Source organism: Danaus plexippus, chromosome 19 (genome assembly GCF_018135715.1).
Source record: "Danaus plexippus chromosome 19, MEX_DaPlex, whole genome shotgun sequence".
NCBI lineage: Eukaryota > Metazoa > Arthropoda > Insecta > Lepidoptera > Nymphalidae > Danaus > Danaus plexippus.
In genome coordinates, this window is record NC_083549.1 from 7,395,145 (window position 1) to 7,413,756 (window position 18,612).

The window sequence follows — 18,612 nt, forward strand, 5'->3', positions numbered from 1 at the left end:
ATTTTTATCTCATTATCTGTCAAACATCATTCGAACTAAACATTTGTTTTCATCTTACGAAAATAATTTACATTTTTTTAGATAAATTCTCAGTGTTACAAGACCGTGTTCGTTTCATAATGTCCAGAAATGATGTTTTGTATGTAAAAGGCATGGCTTTTGTAAGTAAAAATATGTCAATTGCTTTTTTCTAGTTTCCGAGGCAGGAGAACGCCTCAAACATTGTACTTATTTATAATAAATAATTGTGAATATTTGATTTCAATGAACGAAAAATATTATTTAGTTTATAGATAAATTAGATCAAATATATATAATAACGTTATTTTATACTATATATTGATTAGGGAAATATTCATTAGAATTATAAGTCTTATCTGTAAAAATTTGCAGTCTGACACAGACGAAGCAGAAGAAGATATTTGGGATGATAGCAAACTCAATGATGCATATGACAAAGCTCTGAAAATAGCAAACGCCGAGGTGGCTAAGAGGGTAGCCATGTCGACTAACACTACACAGAGTAAAGATGGTATCTGATTATCATATCTCCTAGACAAATAAAGAAAATTGTAGTCCCTGTTTGTAATATTCAAAGAACTGTTTAGGCACCATGGTTTAAGATCTTAGCCTGTCTAAAAGGTTGAATTGACAAAAAAAAACAAATAACTGATTTTTACTAAATGTATATAAAATTAGATGTACCATGTAGATATACATAAATCTATAGGTTTTTTTTAACAATGTTTGTCTGTCTGCCCGCTCCAACTAATTTCTTTAATGGCTAAACTAATAAAATGACATTTAATTGAATTGAACTAATTTTACAAAAGAATTCATATATTTCTTATTATTATAATAAAAATAATAATATTATCAATTTATATTCATGCATTTTATTTTTGCCCGTTTCAGTTCCTTCAGAAGACAATTTCATTTGTAAAATAAATATGCCTATTTATTTAATTATTTAACAAAACTATTAACCATAGATAATATGAGATTTAATATAAAATCTTATATCAAATTATCTTTTAGCAAACAGTAAAACAAAGTCTAAATCGAATAAATGCCCTAAGTGGAAAGTCGGAATGCATTGTCGGGCTGCATATGAAGGCGATGGAATTGAATACGAGGCAGTTCTCCTGAGAATTATTAATGATAAAGAATGTGTTATTAAATTTATAGGTATGATAATTTTTTCTTTAATATTCTAAGGCTCAGTATGTAATATGAAATAGCAGTTATTATCTGTTCCGAGTCTAATTGTAAATGTATCATAGATCTGTAATTTTAATATTTATATCATTATATATACTCTGTGGCGTAAATTTATTATTTTTATTTTATTTATTATCTTACCCCATGAGAAGTAAAATAATCAACAAACTGGTCACCCATATTTAAGCGAACTTCCTAACATTTGAATAATTATATAAAAAAGTTATTCACATAATACTGTTATATACAAAAACTACATTTTCAGGTTACGATAACACAGAACTGGTGTCAATGAGCGATTTGAAACAAAGTCTGGGTAATGCGGAACGTGAACAACAAATGAAGGACTCGCTAGCTGATAAAAATAATGATTTACAGAATTATATGGACATTAGTGACCGGGCTACATCACCGGGGAGTACAGGTAGCACAGTTTTATATGGAAAAAAAATATGTTTTTCTCATAATAATTTTTCTATAATAATTTTTTTTCTTGTAATTTTTGCACAGCCCCTACACTTTTTTCTTTTACATCCCTAAAGTTAGCCTTTGAAGAAAATAGAATAAAAAGAAAATTTTAATAATAATGTTTATAGTCATCAGCTATCAAACAGTGAAAGTGTCATCAAAATCGATCTATAAAAAATATTTTTCTTATTCTTTAGTTAAAAGCATGTTATTTCAATATTAAAATTTCTTGAACATTTTGTAATTTGTGAATTTTTTATACAAATTAAGGATTTTATTAAACTTTTTCTTTCTATTCAGCATCCTTACAAAGGAAGAAAAAAAACGGCAAAAAGAAAAATAAACAAAAACATAGAAATAGTTTTGAATTCCCCGATATTCCTTTGCCAAATTTACCTCAGTTTAGAAATGTAAGTATTTTATAAATTTTTTCCTACAAGCGTTATGTTTTTCTCTATATCTTGGTGAAATCTCAGAAATACGACATAATTTTATTAATGTATATATAATAACACTTTTCTTCAGTTCTCTCCGCTAGATGTCCCTCCGCCAATGTTACATCCTCCACAGGAGTCGGAGGACCAAGCTCTATCTTCAATGCTTCTGAGTTGGTACATGAGCGGTTATTACACTGGTTTATATCAAGGAATTAAGAGGTGATAATAATATCTGTATATATATAGGTATATACAGTATTACAACTTTGCAAAACACATAAATAACAGAAATAGACCTGTAAAAAATTTATATTTGTATTCTAATATTGGCCAATAGAATTATGATTGCTAACAATTAATAAATATTGAGACAAATAGTTTTCAGAAGTGAAAATTTTTATTCAATATGTGAAAAAAGAACATTGTAATTGTAAGGGGCCATCCATAAAGTACGCCACGAATTTTAGGACTTTACCCCTCCCCCCGTCCTTGTCACAGGTTGTCATATTTTTATAACCCCCCCCCCCTACGGATGTGACGTCACACATGTCTTTAAAAATTATTTTCTACATTACAACGCTAGAACTTCCTTAAACCTATTTAAATTCTTGCCATTCAAAATTCTCGTGAATTTGATTGTCTCTCTTGCATTACAACGCCGCTCTAGAAGTTAAGTGACGTGATACTGAGATTATCTCATAGTGAGAATGCTATATTATATATTAATAAATATAGATCAGGTTAGTAATTTTTCAAATTTTCAATTCACATCCAAACTTTGCGTTTTAGTTTTTAAAAATTTGAATATGTGACGTCACAAAACTATTGACCCCCGTGGGCCTTGTCACACGATTTTAATTTTTATATTTTTTTTCCAGGGCCAAGGAAGGAAGAAAGAATTAAAAAAAAAATCACTTCTTTATAAATAGAATTTATTTTAAGTCAAATAACATGAACTAAAAATAGAAATGCTGTTATCTGTTACAAATAAATTAAATTATGCCTCCAGTTTTCATTTAACTATTTACAAATATACATTTTGATAGATTGATTTTGTTTTATTCGTACCAGTAGGGTGGGATATTGTAGCTGAATTAGCCACAGATTATTTACATTTATTATATCGTAAAAAGTATATATATATATATGTTTGAAATGATTTTTTTATAGGCCAAAAATTATTACACTAAATAAGATTTACCTATGGCATATACATTACATGGCCAAGAACTCTTATTTATTAAAAAAAAGAACTATATACATTAATTACACACAGTATGATGTAATTGTGAAGTCTTAAGTTATTCTCTTTAAGTAATTATAACCTATTTATTTAAATTATAAAACATTTTCTTTTTATATGTTCATAGTATTTTTCAGCAACACTATATGTGTTGAATTAATGGACACTATTTAATTCATTCATTTTAATTGTATTATTGATGGACGGAATCTTTCATCTTTGCATTTTGAATGATTTTTGCATATAAAAAACTCTCTTCTGATTAGATCAATAAAAATATACTTTTAAGTTAGTTAAGAACATTTTAAAACAGTTATTAACAGCTCATTCTAAAAACATAAAAGAACTTTAAAAAAAATTTTTTTACTTAATTATTCATATTTAAGGCGAAGATCCGAGCTATTCATCCGTTATTCATTCCAAATAGAATTTATTTATTTCAATTCTAATTTTAAAATAAGTCAAAGGTCCAAACAGTTCATCCTATAAGTTTTTATACGAGTGTGCTCAACTCGTGAGTGTCGTGACTGAGGTCGATAGTGGCGGCTGGTACTCCGGGCGACGCGGCGCCTTCACCCGGCGGAGTACTCGTTGGAGGCCTGAAAAAATAACATATTATATAAATATAAAAGATTCAGTATTCATTAAATAAAGCACACATAGAAAATATTAAACGTAATATTACATATAAATTCAAAGTTAAAAGACCGCAACGTATATTCATTGCAAACAAAATCTACAATATCATTTTTAAACGAGTGGTTTCAATGAGTACAAAACAGGTTCGCAGTAAAATTCTTATGTAAATTGAGATGATATTGAGGTATGAAATAAAACAAGATCCAGTGAAAGGTCTCGTTACATTGGTTATAGCATATTACCTTTTTTCTTTAACCGTTCATTTAATAATCTGTTATAGACGTGGATTATTAACTCATTTTATCTAACTGTAGGTTCAATTGAATATGGCAGTGCCACCGTTATCAAATAACGCCATCTATAGGAATTTTAATGAGACGATATTTTTTCTGTGTCAAGGAAATTATTTACAAGCCATCCCAATCTTAACAGTAATAACGCAATGTATCGACTAAAGATTTCTGAATTTACATAAAAGTCAATATCTTCATATCAATAAAGTTTATTGCTTGAAACTTATAAAATGATGGCTTTATTTCACTAGATAGAATGGTCGCTTATATTTATCTATATTTTCTTTAGCATTTAAAAAATTACCTTTCCTGATATACATTTTTGCTAATTGTTTATTTTTATGCTATAGCTTCACTCGAACCGGAATAATGGAATATTTTGCCAATGTCAAAGTTTGGTTTGTTGAACGAATTATAATCTTAAATACTATGTGGAGAAAACACTAAATACTTTGTCGAATGAAATAAAGGCGTTTTTTTATTATTATTATTCATTAATGAATACTCCTTATATATTTTCCAGCAACTAGACTCAAGAGCAACATAACTACTAATAATTAGTAACAATTAGTAATAACTACTAACAATTATTGTTATGTTTTCTGCTAAATCCAACTGTCAATGTCATTATTATTAGACTTATGTCAACGTCAACTTTTAAACTTCAAAGTTCAAACGTTTTTATTTTATGCTTCGTAGTGTGATGTTTCAATAAAGAAAATCGACTAACCTTATGACATACGGGCCTCCTTGCTGCAAAAGCGTTATGGGATGGTTGTATTGTGTCATGCTATGAAAGCTTAAGTTGCCAGTGTTATTAAGATGGCCGTTCGCCACGACGCCGTTAGAGGCGTTCTCCGTCCTGAAAGCTTTCACCAGGTTAGTTTTTTCCTTCTGCCAGACGAAGACGTTATGAACCATGGCGCAGCCGCAGAATATGATCCCGACTCCAATGAACACTGACGTCACGATCGCCGGCGTCGAATGGAATTGTATGAACGTGTATAAAATTATACCTGGAATAAGAAATATTCTTGTTATCATTAAAATATAGAATGTTTTGCGTTTAATTTGATTAAATTTAACAGATTTTATACATATATACTTAATGCACATTCTTATTTGAAATTTTATTGAACAAACATCATTGAAATATGTTACTAATAGCTTACTCAAAACAACTACAATTGTACAGTTATCTATATTTTGCACCACATATTTCTAGATAGGATTAATGAAACAAATAATTATATAAAAATACTTCAGTGTATTATTTCTTTGGCACTAAATCCCTTGGTCTAAAAAATGTCCATACAAAAACCACTTCTGTACAATATAAAAAATATTATCTGAAGACAAGTTCAAACATGTTGAATCACGTTGTTAAACAGACACGGGTGCCCTTTTATATTATAACGTGTTGAGACACGCTCATTTTATATTTACTGTATCAGTCTATGAGCTTAGAACAAGTTCCCGTTTTCAAACTATGTATATATAAAGCGTAAAAATATTATATGAATAAAAGTGAATTGAAAAATATAAAAACATTAATCGGTATGTAATAATTAAGCGAAAGACAAATACTTTTTTTTTAGTTATTGGTTAAATATAATTCTTAAATCTGTTATAAAAATAAAGCTACATTCAGCATAAGTTAAATAAACCGGTATAAAACTTACCGGTTAAAAACACGGGTATCGATATGAAGAAGCCACCGACAGCACACACGCGGGTGATGGCAGACTTCTGAAGATATTTATTTGATCTGTAAAATAATATTCACTTATTAAGATAATTATATAATTACACACAATATTGAGTCATGTGACATATGCACCGGTCGTATAGCTCAAGAGGTGACTAGCGTTTTGACGACTCAAATAACAAAAATCCATTTTTAAAAATATCTTTAAAAAACGATATTTTTTTGAAACCGGAAATTATTATCGAAATTAAAAATATTATGAACGCAGTACACTCAACTTTGTCCGATACCCTAATTTTATTAACAATTTGGAATTTATATCGCAGCGGACTTCGTAAATGAATTCATAATATGCAAACGAATGCGCGATTGTAAAAAAAGTTGGTAACCAATCAACAGACATCAAACATCTGTATCACGTGACAAAAAATGACTGTTACGTATTCCCGTGGGAATTATACGGAATTTTGTGATACAATATAAACTATATTATTGTAAACTGTAGATTCAGTAGCTTTTGCGCGGGAAAATAAAAAATGATCTTAAAAGATTAACTATATAATAAAAAAGATGTATATGTCTAAAAGTACTTATACAGATTTGAGTTGTATGATAATAAAAAATCTCATTAGAATAGCGAACTAACTAGTTTGGAAACGTGGGGCTTCACCTGTTATAATAAAGGTGCCATAGCAAAAAAAAAAAAAATTAATTATAATTATATGATTATTATTGAGCTGTAAAATACGAGCAAGTTAAGGTGAAATTATTTTAATAGAATTATATCTATTTTAAGGATTTTTCTAAGTATAATACATTTTCTACTGTATTTTACCTAACAGTTCATTCTAATAGAATACTTAGGTTTGTCAATTAAATACATATATCTAAAAATTTTAAGACACGTTTCCAACCCCGGTTTCGCCTTATCTGTGTAGTCTTTTCTCAATTATTATTGTCAATTCAATGTGACACAATGGGTTCCATTCGTAAATTTTTCTCAAGTTATCGACAAGCACGGATTGAAATAACATTATATTTTTGGATTTAACACATGTATATTTAGTTCTCAGCTTGATTTTCAAGCGGAAGTTCACCGGATGGCGAGATGAAAGAGTTGTTGATTGTACCAAATACATTCACAAGGGTGTATCTACATTTTTTTTTTATAAGTCTAACACAGGACCTCAGAAAACGAATATTTACTAAATGATAAAAATTAAATGAAAAACAAAAATACCATTAATAGGTACTAGAAGATTCTAAACTTAAATAAAACCAAAATTTTATAAATACGTAATTTTACGACAATTCATATCAAATTTTTACAAATCAAATTAAAATTTTTGAATAGAAAGTAATGTTCGCGATAACCTGATGACTATTTTACGAAACCCGTGCATTCCACGGTACCCGTCACAAAATCCCTAATTTATTTATTTGAATTTAATAAAAATAATTATGATAATTTAATTAAAATATTACATGATGAAAAAAATATACATTAATCATTATACATGTCGAATAGATATGTTATCCCGATAAATTATTTAAATAAATGGCAACACATGTGCGAAGTCCGTTACGGCAATGTTTTTGTTAACGGTTTTTACAACCCTCTTTAACACATCGTTAGGCGTAACGTTTTATAGGTGGATGTCCTTAAAATGTTACGTCATTAAAATCGCGTCTCAATAATAATTATTAAAGGAAATGCAATAATCTTTTATATTGATATTTTGATAAACCGTTTTAAATGAACTAGGTATATATATTGTAATAATAAATTAATTATTTCAAGTTCAATAGTAGAATTGAAATGTCATTTTTGACATTTATTAATGATACACACATTGAGGAATCATCCGGGATCAACATATTCAACTTGCGTTAAAATCATGAGAGTGTGTGGTGTGTAATGTATTAATCTAAATAATAATTTTATATATAAAAAAATATATATCTTTATTGCTTCTCCGTAAAAGTTTTGATTACGTTAAATTAAATGTTCTTTCGTTCGCGCGATTCTCTAAAATGGTACGACAAAATTGCGCTTCACGTATTAATGTTATGATATTGCGTGAAGATTGTTTTTATGTGCCAATGAATATAAATTTCTCAGATCTATAAATCGATCGAATTTTAGAACAAGATCAAGTACTTTTTGCATTGACTTTTCTATATAATTTTACCATTAAATAACCTATGATTTACATATGTCAAAGTCATTTCACTTTTGTTAAACTAATTACTACTGATTTAAGAGAATTCTTTTACATTAACGAAGCAACCTAATAATGTATTCAGACTTTTGTTATTTGTTTAACGTGTGTTACTATGTTATGTGGAAATAGCTTTAATCTACAAAGGAGGTCTGTAGGCTAAAGCCTTATTATCTTAATAAGGTTACCTTAATACTTTAGCGTGGGCATCAGATTGTGAAGGTTGTGAAACATGTAACAATATTTTATCAAAATCATCATAGTATTCTTACTTATAACTATTTTTACCCCCAATTCCGTCCGTTTACAATTCGATATTGGGCTCAGAAATAATTATATGAAGTGTCTTAAAATAATAGACGTGTAACTATCTAACTGACATTTAGGCTGTGTCACGTGACTTCATGCATAACACAGCTTTTATACCTTGATCCTATGGTTGACGAAATTTCGAGAAAAAAACACTCACGGCCTATTCTGATATCTAAGTTAAATAAATATAAAGTTTCTTCAAATCCTTGCATTTATTGTTGTATGTACTACATCACATTTTGCGACAAACATCCATACGTCCTCAAGAATGAAACTAATATTTTCGGACCACTACGAGTATTTTATTATTTATTATTTATAAAATACTTGCAGGAACATTGCAGGAACTGTGAGCACGGGCGGACAGGCGCATCTCGTCAGTATGTAGATTAAAAAAAAAATAACGCGTAGTAAAATCCGAAAATATTAGTTTAATTTAAATGAATACTCGCGAAAGTCTTAGATCTCATTATCCTCACAAACTTTATCATTAGTTATATTACTAGGATTCAAGTGTGTAATTAATTTCAATGCGATTGTCACAAACGTTACAATGAGTGTTGATCTTTTAAATTGCTTTTTTAATACGACTTTCAAACCTGAAAAAGGGCCTTGCATTATTCCGTCGAGGTCAAATTTTATTCTCATTTAATTTAAATAACATATTGATCGATTTCAATGCATTCCAATTTTAAAATATTCAGACTAGATTTAAGAATCGACAGACATAAAATCGGAATAGATTTTAAAGATAAACCTTAAGAATCATCAGATATAGAATCGCAACTGATTGATTCTATTTACCTGAACTGCATTCCAAGCGAGCTTCGTCACGAACTTCAAGCTTTAACCTATGATATGATTTATATCAGCTATAGAAAGGTTATCAGTTGTTTAAAGGAAATTTAGAATATTAAATTATTAGAGTAAAAAAACGTTTACGAATTCACAATAAAGAAGTCTTTAGTAAATTGTTCTGTATACATACAAACAGAGAACTTTAAAAAAAAAAACGAAACACAGACCGTTTGGCGTTTCTCAGTCATACAACTTCGCAAATAGCATCAATTAGGTATATGTTTATTGATAGCATCAATTAGGTATGTTTGTAGATAGCATCAATTAGGTATACGTTTGTTGAATCCGTATCCATCGTTCAATACGTTTACTTATGAGCAAATACCCGGGAACTGTTCGTGTGGAGTTCAAGATCCTATCTCGTACTTATCACTAATTCAATCGACTAATTTCAATATGCTTTTAAACACCAATGGTCTTTTTTCGTAAAGCCCTCAAGATATCTCTAATATATTTTTATGTGAACCGCAAGACTTCAATAAGAATGTTAATTTTTACCGTTTTTAGACATCAACTTATCTAGTTTTAATTATTTTTTTCAGAATATTATTTCCATGTTTAAATCTTACTATGTAGAACGCTAATATTTACTTTAGAGCTATATAAATATTTATTAATGTAGGATAATATATATGACAGTTATTATTATTTGAACATGATTTACACGATCGTCTCTGTTGTAAAAATTAAAAAGGTTGTCATTCATTTAAACGTAATAAAATTCTAATTAAATACATAATACAAAAATTCAAACAAAAATTAAAAAGTGACCAAAATATTTAAGGTGAAACCGCAGTCATATTTTTTAGGTTAAATGATTGTTTTTCTTTATCAGAATTTCTCATTTCTCTGCACCACATTCCGGGGTGTAAGTTTTCATAATAAAAATAAATAAGGACATTTTTTTACTAGTTAAATTATTTATAGTTAATAACGAAGACTATAGTAGTGTAACTTGTTTAAACATATGAAATTAATCGTCGGATTATATTACAATGGCATTAACAATAATCTGTATTGACGTTTTGTTTATGCATTCATAAAATAATAAAATCTAATCGACCTGTGCTAACAATCTGTATGATATATGTCACTGTTTGTATCTGCAGGCATTTGTAATTCAGCCGTCAGCTGACTGGACCGGTTTGTAGCAACGAATACCGACTAACAGGTAAGTATACAAAAGTAGGAACATTCCACTCTCGTGGGATTTTTATTTTCGACGTATTGAATGTGAAATGGCGGCTTTTGGCGCCATTGTGTTGCAACGTTCGGAAACAGTGCAACTAGTCTAACTAAGTCTTGCATCATATTTCAAGTAATTGGTTTACCGTAAATAACCTCAGCTTTAAATAGAATTTGTTCCCCGTGTTTATAACTCCTAAGTTAGCTTTTTTAAACAACTTCTGAAGAACAAAAGCGTTCGTAAGAAAATTTTATTACGTTCAGTAATTTGTTATTGTGAAAAAAAATAATATTGAATGCATATATTTTTTAGGTTGTTTACTTCGAACCTACTTAAGAGATTACAATATTTACTATCATAATACCAGAAGCTTAACCTTTGTGAATAGTTTCCACCATTCATTTCGTAACTGCGAAATTCCTCACAGTTGTTATTTGCGTCAAGTTGTGACAACTCTGTCATTTAATTCTACACAGCATTCATATTAAGTATAAACTGTGTTGATTTTATAAATGTTTTTTTTACACACAAAATACATGAGAATTTATGTAGTTTAAGTTATATGGTATTTATTAACCGTGTAAATACGTGTTAAGAGGTATATTTTTAATGTATTATTCTCCGAGGGCTTAACTAATTATAGCCAAGAAAAAGCTTAAGCCTTCGTTTCTATGGTATTTCAGCGCGTGCGAATCCCGTTTAAGTAAAATAAATTCTATGAATTGAGAATAAAATTCAAAATAGAAAGTTTTCATAACCCGAAACGATTACGCTTTAAATTTACAAAGGAATTCTACCTGCGATATTTGCAAGGCTAGGTATTTTGTAATATACTTTTACTTATTAACATTCGGAAAGACGTAAGGTATACAGCAAGAACTGGGTTATTACACATTAACCAAAATTTTATATACGACCTTTAAAATAAAGCTTTAATTGACATGTCTGTTGAAATTTCCATAGAGGGCATATTTTTTCAAGGGGTAAAGGGTTTAATTCCACACAAATATCCTTTATTTATCCTAATTGAATATAAATTGTAAAGAAACAAACATTATAAAGTGAATAATATCGTGAGAAGATTCAAAGATCACGCAATTCGCTGGGCCCTATTTAAATGCACGTAAAGCAAGGTACACTCGGTTTCACGGAATTCAAACTAAATTGTGTTTAAACATCTCATATCTTATTATTTGTTAGTTTCGTTGTATATTTTTTCGATTCCAATGTCTTTCGTTAGTTTATTTTGTACGTTGACTCCATTATAATTAACAGAAATGTAATTATTACATTTATAGTATCATTTGATAAAAAAACACTATTTATATAAGACAAATATTTCATTTTAGTAGTGGTGGTCTGGAGGTTAAAGGCCCGCCTATCATACGTGAGGGCGCGGGATCGAAACCTGGCAAGTACCAGTGTGATCTTTTCCGAATCATATGTACTTTCTAAGAGTATTTAGATGAAGGAAAACATCGTGAGGAAACCTGGTCTTATAATTTCAAATTATAAGATTGAAATCGCCAACCCGTCTTGAGCAAGCGTGGTGATTAATGCTCTAACCTTCTCCAAGTGGAGAAGAGGCCTTTGCTCAGCAGTTTGCTCCGATAGGCTGTTGATGATGATGATGATTTCATTTTAAATTAACTTGTTACGATACATCGATTCACTGACATAAGATTCCAAGTATTTTAGTACTTCCCAAGTATTTAGTAAAGTAACCGAAACGACGGGAAAATGTAGATATAAAATAATAAAAAAAACGCGTAGTATCCGAAAAACTTAGCTTCGTTAAAAAGTTTCGAGTACATTTAATGTGAAAAGAATTTATAAGTCAAAAACTGTAAATTCTCCGTGTGCAGTGCTAACATGCAATTATCATACCGGGAAACACACTAACAGAAAGCAAAAGATATACATATTTAAAAATAATTCAAGAGTTTTAAATTAGTTTATTACTAAATAAGCTTTGAACGAACAATTACGAAGTGCCGAGCTCGTGGGCGAACTTAAAGATTATACGCAATAACTTCTCCACAATTAACTAGAGGGCAGCACATTTCATATGTCATGCATATAATATTTATGTGTATTATCTGTTACCAGAACGACAGTATAAGACAAAACTTTCTGCAGCTATACGAGCACGAAATTATATATATGTCTACTACTGATATAATTACTCACGATATATACGTTTACAAGGCCACAGATAATAATTTAATTAATTAAATTCCGTGGCTTAAGAACTGCATCATATATTTAAATGATTTATAAATTTATCCACGCTACATAAACTCCGCCAGTATTTTTACAATAACCACAGCTTACACAATTTATAATTATAATTTACGTTAAAATTTTCAAAAAAAAAAATCCAACAGAAAAGTCAAATATGGCCGATAACTGTGGGTGTGGTTTGATTGATCAGACACGACATTCTCGAGTCGCCCACATAAAGTTCATAGTTCGAAGTTTTAACATCGGTGAATATTTAATATTAATAGCCTTGGTTTAATGGAACTGGCTAATTTGTTCGTAAGTTCAGCCAGTGTATATTTTAAATGCAATAACTTAGTAGGCATCTTAGCTTAATGTTATGTACGCTTAGTATAAGTTTGCATCACTTCACACGAAGCGTTCACCGTTCCTCATTCAGTAACCTACGTTAATATTATGAGACAATTTGTCAGTACTAAACGCAACCATAGTCGCTGGCTGAGTTTTTTATTTTATTTTGCATTGTCACTTCAGACATCCCCTTTTATTTAGTTCTTTATAATCCTGTTAAATAAAACTCACTTCACTTTCACAAAGAATTTAATATTTCCACACAATTGAAATCATTAACAATATTTATGAATGTAAAACTATTAACGATCAGTTGGTAGTGTGACGATGTAATTTGCAAGCTTATGGTAAACAAGCAAGGAGATTTTATCAAAATATAATAATGGAGGAACATTTTATTGAAACCTGCTAAAACATACAGGTTGATTTACAAGAATGTAAAATTAGAACATCCTATATAATGTACAGAAAATTTGAATTTATTACGAATAAAAACAAAAATAGCATTTTAACAGCCAATAAATTGCAATAAGATATTTTTTATGCGTCTCAATAAAAACACAGTGCGAATCACATACGAATATAAAAAAAAAAAAAACTAAAGAAAATGTGTCATTAAACGCAAATATTTTTTACATATTCGATGTATAGAATTCATTACGGTACAGATTTATTGTACGTAATATCAATATACATAAAACTGTCCCTAATTTTAAACTAATTCAATGATGGCAACCCCAAATCGCCTTAAAAAAGTAAATTTCAAACTAGTCGACAAGTCGTTTCAACGAACCAGAAGGGTTCAAACTTGACTTGTTAAGTTAAATATTGAACGTCAACATTGTGCTAGTATTGATTTTGTCTTACTCTGTTGAGATATTTATTATAAGTCTTAAATTGTTAAATACAAAGAAGTATAGATTTTTTTTAATGTGTATTTTTTATATTATATAAAAAAAATTATCACACATCCCAGCTGTAATTCCGAGTATTTTTTATTATATTTTTATGATAATATAATTTTAATCGAGTATGTATATTGCCATTTATATTATTTTATACAAACAAATAATTTAATTTTCTTTAAATTCATTTTGATCCTTAAAACGATTGACTATAGTTGAAACAAAACGCTTTCTTTTTAATTTCAGTCTTTATACAGCTGTCCATAATATTTCCAGGGTCTGGTTTCCTTACTTCCTGACATCAAAATGTGGTTAGAAAATTTCAAACACTAATGCGGCTTCGCTTCACAGCAAAAAAAACTATCCTTTTACAGTCATACAGGAAATATTAAATTAAATACGTTATCGTATTAAAATGCTACGTTAATAGCAGTAGTTTTGTAATTTGCTCGAAATTTCCAATATTTTCAATAAAACTAAACTTTAATTCGATATTATTTGTCATTTCCAGCAATTTACAAACGTTCATCACGTCAGCCTAAGATCACGGTTGATGCAAGGTCGAGTAAAATGTAGAATATATGCAAAAAACATAAATATATACTACATATTAAGTAAGTTACGTTAAAATCGATAGCTTTCGTTAACTAAACCTTACTATAAGTGTTCACTGGTATAGTAATAGTACCATAGTAAAAATCATAATCATACAATATATTCTCTCTAGAATCTGACACTTTAGTCATAAAAATTCGAATATTTTATCATTCACATATAAAAAATATTAAAATCATATCTTTTTGGAAACATAAAAGAGAGCTAGACGTTAACGTGAACATCTATCCAATTAATAGTCACATACACGAAAGAATTACAATCCATCATTATTGGATTACATTACGTCACTAATACTAGTTCTAGATAACATTATTACTAGATTAGAATAGAATAGAAATGTTGTTATAAATATATAAAGATTTTTTTTAAAAGTATTTAAAAAAAATATAATTATGTTCAGGCTTATATATTATGTCTATTTAAATTAAATAACACTTCCAAAATTAATCTTTTCCTATTTATAAATACATAATTAATAAAGTAATTCTAGTATATTTTATAAAATTTTATTATAACGAAGTACCTACTAAATGTATTAGATATTAAAAATATTTGAGGTTTAATACGCTGTTTGTAGTAAAACAAGGTATAGACTGAAGCCTTATACAAGGTCGTTACTAAGATTTAAAAATGTTTCCACTCCAACATTGGGATTCTTAACTTTTTTTGTCTACATCTCACGCAGTGAAGGAACGAAACGCCGATGTCAATCTATTATATCAAATAAATAATAAAACGTTAATATATATTTTGATATGTTTTAAATTTTATGTAAAGTTATTTTTTAGAATTCGAATTTTGAAATTAAGTGATATGAATAATATTAACAAATTGATTACGGCGGAATATTTCTATTAGAATATAAAGATAACAGTGTACAGTTATACATGACGTCTTGATACGGCTTCCTTTGGAGTCCAATTAAAATAGCTGGCTGTAGAGAAACTTGAAGGAAAAAAAAATAAAAACCTAATAGAATAAATTGTTAACAAATTTATCAAGTACTGTAAGGTTACAAAAAAAAACTATTAAACCTCTTTGGTTATTTTTGTATTAAACCATAATGAAAAACGAACCTTTTTTTCTCTTTATGTGCAGTACTTTTAATACAAAAATGATATTGTTGTAAACAAAAATATAGTAATAATACTATTGTGTAACGTTGAGATTACACTAAAGTGTCATTCAACATTGCACCATGTGATGATGCATGTAAAGTTTATTTCACAATGTGATATTTTCCTGCTCTAGTGTACTATTTTTCACGCCACGTTTTATGAGCTATGTCGCAATAACAATGGACAAACCTCTCATGACTGTATTATATTTTAATTAGGCCTCGTTCCATATGAACAGTGTGGGAATCGATTTACATATTAAAAGTATTAATTAAAAATAATTACTTAACATCAGTGATCACATCTCGCAGACTTTTTATACTTTTTTAAAATGCATTTCAGGAATTTAAAACTGAACTTTTAAATGATATTCTTGTAATACTAAAAGTTCCATTCGAAGCAACAAAACAAATGGTATGCAGCACAAATCGTGCGTATTAAAAGAAATAATGCAAGCAAAACCAAACGATTGGTTACGCAGACGAATTTGTTTAAGTTAATAAAGATAAAAAATAACTACATTTTGACATTAATTTGACTAGCAACTTCCGGTCGACACAGATCACGTTAAAAATATTTACGTAACGTGCATTAAATATGATTTTAGAATAAAACAAATTTCAAACACTCAGACTGCAAATGGCATTAGTTTTTATTGATATTTTTGTGAACCACAGTTTAAAATATACTTTTTTTGCTACACGTTTTAAAACTTCTTTTTTATAACCGTAAAAGCACTTCGTTCTGTTCCTTGCATTATATAATCGTAATGAAAATCGCAGTTATTTGTTCTCTTTGTTTTATAGTTTACATTATTTCAATTTATTTCAATTTTATCAACAGGTTAAATAAATTATGTAATTTGCATTAAAAATAATGCATAATTTAACGACAATACATAAAATACATTTCAACAGATTATAATATATTTTTATTGTTATTGTCAACATGTAACGACTTTCAAAAGTAATAAATTTTTCATGACAGATATAAATTAAAAAAATTAAAGACATTGACAATTGAAGGATAATTTTTTTTTTGAGATAAAGTTGGCAAACGTTGCAGCCACGAATTTCTAACTTGTGCACGTTCAAATGTAACGGTTATTCGGGATGCACATTTAGAACTTAATCGAAATAAAGGTAAACCGTTCATTGCCTTTTTCATATCAATCGTAATGAATTTAAAGACAGAATTCTCATACGATCCCAGCACGTCCACAACAACACCGAAACACATTCAAATCGTCGTAGAAATACTCAAATAACTCACAAATTCTAAACACGATCGTTTAAATCTATCAAATGCAGTAAATGGTTTAACTTGCATAATTTATATGTTTACATTAACAGCTACATATAAACAAATACATTTCTTATAATAATGGACATACAGTTCAATTTATAATATAAAATATATCTAGTATTTAATTTACCAGACTGTAACAATGTTGAAATGACAAAAAAATTATAACCAACGTCGCGGATGGAATTCAGAAAAATATATATATATATACATATATAGCTTTGATTTTATATACATCGAATACTTCTAAGTGCAGTCGCCCTAACCCGTCCTTATGGGACCAGCGATGTATTACATCATACTTTTTCTTGCATATTCCGAATGCAAGCCATAAACACACTCGCTCAACAAGTTTCTATACCCGTTTTAATATACCAATTAAAAACAAGTTAATATAGTCTCGTTATCTTTGAAGTTCGTGTTCCCACGGATTAATTGTTGGAAGAAATCACAGATGTAACAATAATAACTGACATAAAATACATAAAAATCTTACAAACCGGCAATCAAAAACAAAATTATCACTCATCCGTCATTGATGTAATAAAAATTATAATAAAATTACAAAAGATCTAGTTTCAATGGCTCGTGCATATCCGTATCGTATTGTGAATTATGCACACTAATTATGTTTTCATGTCGTATTACAAAGAATGTGTTTAATAATATAAAATTCGGAATAATCAGTTTTATTTAGTCATATAACTGATAAAGGTTTTAAATCTTATAACTGACAAATGTTCTAGATTCCGTAGCTATGGCAACAATGCAATATAGATTATACTTTTCAGCAAACAAGGACATCGTTTAAAAGTCATTTGGGGTGGCCATGATAATTGACAACTAAGACTACCTTTGTGTAGGTTAAATATTCGTACAACCCATTTTAATTTTAAGTAAACATGTATTATGAAAAACATGAACTATTAGTTTTATTTAAATGTGCCATTTAAAAAATAGGCCTCCGGACATTTACATATTATGTCGACAAGGAAATTTTAAACCAACCTAAATGTTTTATAGTGTGGGTTGGATGCATAAATTAAACATTACCTAATGTCCGAAATAGGTTATCTGTGGCGTGAGTCAACAAGGATTAAGATATAAAAAGATTCTGTATACTCTATTGCTTCAGATATTAAATTGCTTATCGAATGATTTATAATTGCAAGCATTACAATATAAAACTAGTTTTTCTTTTTATAACACTAAAAACTTTTCACTAAGTTAATTACGGTTAACTTCCTACTTTACACATGATAGTATCAAGTTAGGTTTATGAATAAATAATCCCAACTGTATGTAGTGTTACAAACTTGTGGTAAGGTTATGTTAGGTTAGACTGACAATACATATAACAAACGAGTACAATCCAAATGCGATGACGCCTCGCGGAAGTTAAAGCCGGTCGCTATAAACGCGGTCTCTTTCAAGACATCGACTCAATAAACAGGTAAATATGATCGTTGAAGGTTAAAAAATATATTTTTTTTAAATAAATAAGA

At 28.9% G+C, this 18,612-nt stretch overlaps 3 protein-coding genes across 3 annotated transcripts in view; 2 read left to right on the forward strand and 1 right to left on the reverse strand.

The window, feature by feature from the left end:
• On the forward strand, positions 1 to 3,174 carry LOC116767857 (survival motor neuron protein). Its single transcript, XM_032658357.2, has 7 exons — positions 1 to 161; positions 394 to 532; positions 1,039 to 1,188; positions 1,487 to 1,645; positions 1,990 to 2,099; positions 2,215 to 2,345; positions 3,005 to 3,174. The coding sequence occupies exons 1-7, from the start codon at positions 120 to 122 to the stop codon at positions 3,027 to 3,029; spliced, it is 756 nt and encodes a 251-aa protein (XP_032514248.2). The 5' UTR covers positions 1 to 119; the 3' UTR covers positions 3,030 to 3,174.
• LOC116767860 (uncharacterized) overlaps positions 3,042 to 18,612 on the reverse strand; it is a 17,634-nt gene continuing 2,063 nt past the window's right edge. The window contains exons 2-4 of the mRNA XM_032658361.2: positions 5,984 to 6,069; positions 5,032 to 5,317; positions 3,042 to 3,968 (exon numbers count right to left, since the gene is read on the reverse strand). Coding sequence (XP_032514252.1) covers positions 3,863 to 3,968; positions 5,032 to 5,317; positions 5,984 to 6,069 — 478 coding nt within the window. The 3' untranslated portion in view covers positions 3,042 to 3,862. The remainder of the gene's footprint in view (positions 3,969 to 5,031; positions 5,318 to 5,983; positions 6,070 to 18,612) is intronic.
• The window catches only part of LOC116767859 (spermine oxidase-like), a 16,033-nt gene continuing 7,931 nt past the window's right edge, over positions 10,511 to 18,612 (forward strand). Inside the window, exon 1 of the mRNA XM_032658360.2 lies at positions 10,511 to 10,572. The gene's annotated coding sequence lies outside the window, so the exon portion shown is untranslated. The remainder of the gene's footprint in view (positions 10,573 to 18,612) is intronic.

What these genes read in the sequence shown, in the direction of transcription:
- LOC116767857 (XM_032658357.2), top strand. Translation starts at nt 120, where the DNA reads ATGTCCAGAAATGATGTTTTGTATGTAAAAGGCATGGCTTTT. An exon ending in ATGTGTTATTAAATTTATAG is followed by an intron (nt 1,189 to 1,486) that starts GTATGATAATTT and finishes CTACATTTTCAG; the next exon opens with GTTACGATAACACAGAACTG. An exon ending in TACATCACCGGGGAGTACAG is followed by an intron (nt 1,646 to 1,989) that starts GTAGCACAGTTT and finishes CTTTCTATTCAG; the next exon opens with CATCCTTACAAAGGAAGAAA.